This window comes from Eimeria mitis, genomic scaffold (assembly GCF_000499745.2).
Source record: "Eimeria mitis Houghton genomic scaffold, Emh_scaff3863, whole genome shotgun sequence".
Classification (NCBI taxonomy): domain Eukaryota; phylum Apicomplexa; class Conoidasida; order Eucoccidiorida; family Eimeriidae; genus Eimeria; species Eimeria mitis.
Genome location: NW_013572197.1, coordinates 586 through 5,360, shown reverse-complemented (window position 1 = coordinate 5,360; position 4,775 = coordinate 586). Strand labels below are relative to the sequence as shown.

Genomic DNA, 4,775 nt, shown 5'->3' with positions numbered 1-4,775 from the left:
TATATAATATATATATATATATATATATTTATTAGGGGGGGGGAGGGGGGGGGAGACTGCTGTAGAGGAGACAGAAAGGAGACAGAAAGGAGACAGAAAGGAGACAGTAGGAGACAGGTAAAGTAAAGAGACAGAAAGAGATAGATAGATAGATAGATAGATAGATAGATAGATAGATAGATAGATGGAGACAAAGGGAGACAGAAGGAGACAAAAGGAGACAGATAAATACATAGAAAGGGAGAAAGTAATAGTATATATAAAGGAGACAGAATAAGAGAAAGGAGACAGAAGAGACAAAAGGAGACAGAAGAGACAAAAGGAGACAAATAAATAAAGGGAGAGTAATTAATATATGTTGGAGACAAAACAAAAACAATACATCTTCCTAAATATAAACAGGGGGCCCCCCTCCTCCCTATCAATATGGGTATTGTTGCTGTAGGGGGGCCCCCCTAGAAGGGTACTCAATGCCTCGGGGGGGCCCCCCTCGCCTTGGGGGCCCCCCTCGCCTTGGGGGCCCCCTCGCCTTGCGCCGCATGTATGCAACGCACAACCCGGTACCCATCCTAGTACCCTACGCTTAAACAAGGGGCCCCTATGGGGGCCCCTACAGGGGGCCCTCGGGGGGCCCCCAAGGGGGCCCCCTTCACACATCCCTGAGGGGAAGGGGGGCCCCCAAGCATACACAGAGGGGCCCCCTGAGCTCCTATGAAGGGGGCCCCCAGGCGTCTCTACGGGGGCCCCCTAAGCGTCTCCAGCACAGTGTTACCCCTTGGGGGCCCCCCCATGGGGGCCCCCCATGGGGGCCCTAGGGGCCCCTGGGGCCCCCCCCGCGCAACTGATTGGGGGCCCCTAGCTGCGGCTGACTGAGCGGCTTCTGGCCTTCCTCTCCTTCTGCTTCTCAGGGGAAGCACCCCTGCAGCAGCAGCAGCAGCAGCAGCAGCAGCAGCAGCAGCAGTTGCAGCAGCAGCGGTGAGCCGTTGTTGCTGCTGATACAGAGAAGTAACGTGTCTCCCCTTGACAGGGGCCCCCATGAAACTACCGAGGGCCCCTGGGGGCCCCCGCCTCTGTGGGGGCCCCCAGGAGTCCTCTTCGGGTGAGGGGCCCCAGTGGGGGTTTAGGGTTTAGGGTTTAGGGTTTAGGGTTTTTGGGGGTTTACCTCTTGGGGCTTCTGCTGCGGGTTCGGTCTCTCTTTTCTGAGGACACAAAAAAAGGAGACAGCTAAGGAGACACTCTACAGCAGCAGCAGCAGCAGCAGCAGCAACAGCAGCAGCAGCAGCAACAGCAGCAGCAGCTGTAAGCTGCAGCAACAGTTGGCTGCAGCAGCAGCAGCAGATCCAAGCAGCAGCAGCAGCAGCAGCAGCAGCAGCAAACAACTCACTGCTCTCGCCTTCTCCCCCTGCTCCGCCCTCTGCCTGCTTCTGCTCCTTCTTCGCTGCAGCAGCAACAGCAGCAGCAGCAGCAGCAACAGCAGCAGCAACAGCAGCAGCAGCAGCAACAGCAGCAGCAGCAGCAACAGCAGCAGCAGCATCTAGCGTGCAAATCCGCGTTTTCCCCTCTCCGCAGCAGTCAGTAAACCACAGCTCTCCCTAAGAATTAGGGTTTAGGGTTTAGGGTTTAGGATTGAGGGTTTAGGGTTTAGGGTTTAGGGTTTACCTTGGTGGCGTTCGTGTGCTTTTGACGAGAGCTCTACCCGCAGCGTCTTCCCGTCTAGAACGCCCTGCAACCACCCTCAAACCCTAAACCCTAAACCCTAAACCCTAAACCCTAAACCCTAGAGGACTTTAATTGCTCTGTCTCTTACCCCGAGGGGGCTGCATGATATACAGAACCCCAATTTTGGTTGCTTCCTTTTTATGTCTCATTTTGAGGGTTTAGGGTTTAGGGTTTAGGGATTGTGGTTTGTGTGTACCCCATGGAGATATCTACGCTCTTTGAGGGTTTAGGGTTTAGGGTTTAGGGTTTGGTGTTTCCTGTATACTTCTGTGTGCATTAGGTTTTGGGTTATCTAGGGTTTAGTGTTTAGAGTTTATTAGGGTTTAGGGTATCCCCATTATCTATTCTAGGGTTTAGTGTTGTTGTCTACTGTTTGTAATTAGGGTTTAGGGTTTATAAGGGTTTATGAGGGTTTAAGGTTTATGAGGGCTTATGAGGGCTTAGGGTTTACTCCGTGTAAGTGTCTCCTTGCGTTCTCCGCTTCTCTCTGTGTATCAAACTCGACCCTTGGAATTCCCTCTACATTATATAGTGTACAGAGACATCTAGGGTTTAGGGTTTATGAGGGTTTAGGGTTTAGGGTTTATGAGGGTTTAGGGTTTATGAGGGTTTAGGGTTTATGAGGGTTTACTCCATGTAAGTGTCTCCTGGCGTTCTCAGCTTCTCTCTGTGTATCAAACTCAACATAAGCATAACCTTTTGGAATTCCCTCTATTCTACACAGTGTACAGTGTTATCTAGGGTTTAGGGTTTAGGGTTTATGAGGGTTTAGGGTTTACTCCATGTAAGTGTCTCCTGGCGTTCTCTGCTTCTCTCTGTGTATCAAACTCAACATAAGCATAACCTTTTGGAATTCCGACTTTTTTATCGATCGCCAACTGACAAGATCGAATAACTCCATAAAGACCAAAGACCTCCCGCAGGTGGCTTTCTTTTACATTTCTCGATAAAGAAGATACATTCAGAGTACACGAACGATCGCGACGCATCTTTTGATAGGTTATATGATAGGGTTTATGAGGGTTTATGAGGGTTTACGAGGGTTTATCAGGGGTTATGAGGGTTTATCAGGGTTTATGAGGGTTTCGGGGGGGGGGGGGNGGGGGGGGGGGGGGGGAGAATGGTCTTCTTAGAGGGTTTAGAGGGTTTAGGGTTCTCTAGGGTTTAGGGTTTAGGGTTTAGGGAAAGGGGAGAAGGAGAGGGGAAGGGTTTTGGAGGGTTTGAGAGATATAAGGAAAAAGAAGAGGGGTTAGGGTTTAGGGTTTTATAGGGTTTGTTGCTAGGGTTTAGGGTTTAGGGTCTATGAAGGGGCCCTGCAACAGTGCTGCCACCACACGCCACAAAAACCCCCAAAAAAAAGAAAGACAAAAAACCCTAGATAGAAACGGGTGGATTGGGGGTTTAGGGTTTAGGGTTTATTAGGGTTTAGGGTTTGTTAGGGTTTAGGGTTTGTTAGGGTTTAGGGTTTGTTAGGGTTTAGGAAGAAGGGAGTGAAGGCGGCGGAGCCAACGTATAGATTTCACCAGAGATAAACAAAAGAAAAACAATTAATGGTTTAGGGTTTAGGGTCTAGGGTTTAGGGTTTAGGGTTTAGGGTTTAGGGTCTGGCTGCAGCAGCTGCTGCAGTGCATGCTGGGGTGTACATACACTTGTTTGGTGGTTTTCTCTTTTGCTTTTTGTTTTTATTAAATAAATACAGAGTTATTTAATGAGGTTTATTTTATGCTTTTATTTCTTATTTTTCTCTTCTAGGGTTTAGGGTTTAGGGTTTAGGGTTTAGGGTTTGTACTCGCCCTGCGGTCTCTATACAGCTGCTGCTTCTCTCTTACTACCGTGGGGGGCCCCCCAGCACTTCTAGCTAAACCCTAGGGGGCCCCCTCTCCCCTGAGGGTTTTTCACTCTCTTTTTGCCTTCAGAAGCAGCCGCAGCTCCACAGAAAGGGTTTAGGGTTTAGGGTTTAGGGTTTAGGGTTTGCTTGGCGGGGGCCTCACAGGGCTATGTAACGAGTATGAATCCCCCCCAAGCCACGGGGGCCCCCCAGGGGCCTCCTGGGGCCCCCCCCTCTCCTGCGGCTCACGCTGGGGGCCCCCCTCTCCCAACTGTACCCCCACCTCTAGGGGGCCCCCATGGGGGCCCCCAAGGGGGGCCCCCGGGGGGGCCCCCTGGGGGGCCCCCCCCTGCTCGCCCCCGCGCCGTCCCCAGGGTACCCCCTGCTGTTCCTCCAGCCAAGCCGAAGGCTCCACCTCCTCTCATCAAGCAAAAGCAGCAGCAGCAGCAGCAGCAGCAGCAGCAGCAACAGCAGCAGCCGCAGCAGCAGCAGTCGCAGCAGCAACAAGCACTGCAGCAGCAGCTGCCACAGCAGCAATCGCAGCAACCGCAGCAGAGAGCTCAGCAGCGACTGCAGCAGCAGCCGCAGCAGGCACCACAGCAGCAGATGCAGCAGATGCCACAGCAGCAGCAGCAGCAGCAGCAGCAGCAGCTACAGCAACAGCTGCAGCAGCAGCCGCAGCAGCAGCCACTGCAGCAACCGCAGCAGCAGCAGCATTCATCTTTTCAGCAGCGGTCGCAGCAGCAAGGGAAGCAGCAGCAGCAGCAGCAGCGAGGTGGTGCAGCAGGTGGTGGGGGCCCCCAGGGGGGCCCCCAGGGGGGCCCCCGTGAGGGTAAGGGGCCCCGCCAGAGGCCTTCAGGTCAAGGGGGGCCCCCCTCTAAGCGAAAGCGCGGCGGAGGAAAACACAGCAGCAGCAGCAGCAGCAGCAGCAGCAGCAGCAGCAGCAGCAATGCATGTATGGGTTCTCAGCACATAAAGCATCAATCGAAGCACAACCAGAAGCAGCAGAAGCAGCAGCAGCTACAGCAGCAGCAGCAGGCACTGCAGCAGCAGCAGCAGCAGCAGCAGCAGCAAAGAAGTATAATAAAGATGACTAGCAGCGAGCTAGGGAGAAGAGGAAGAGACAGATTACTCCTCGACTACGCGCAGCATTTTGTAAATACAGGAGAAAGGCCACAAAACTTTATAAGAGACACAGAACCCGATAAAAGGTTCAATGCTTACTTCA

At 52.8% G+C, this 4,775-nt stretch overlaps 1 protein-coding gene across 1 annotated transcript in view; it reads left to right on the top strand.

The window, feature by feature from the left end:
* Positions 1-3,727: 3,727 nt before the first annotated feature.
* EMH_0070290 (mRNA (2'-O-methyladenosine-N(6)-)-methyltransferase, putative) overlaps positions 3,728-4,775 on the top strand; it is a gene marked incomplete at both ends in the record, with an annotated part of 1,417 nt that continues 369 nt past the window's right edge. The window contains one exon of the mRNA XM_013498959.1: positions 3,728-4,758. Within this exon, the coding sequence (XP_013354413.1) occupies positions 3,728-4,758 (1,031 nt within the window). The remainder of the gene's footprint in view (positions 4,759-4,775) is intronic.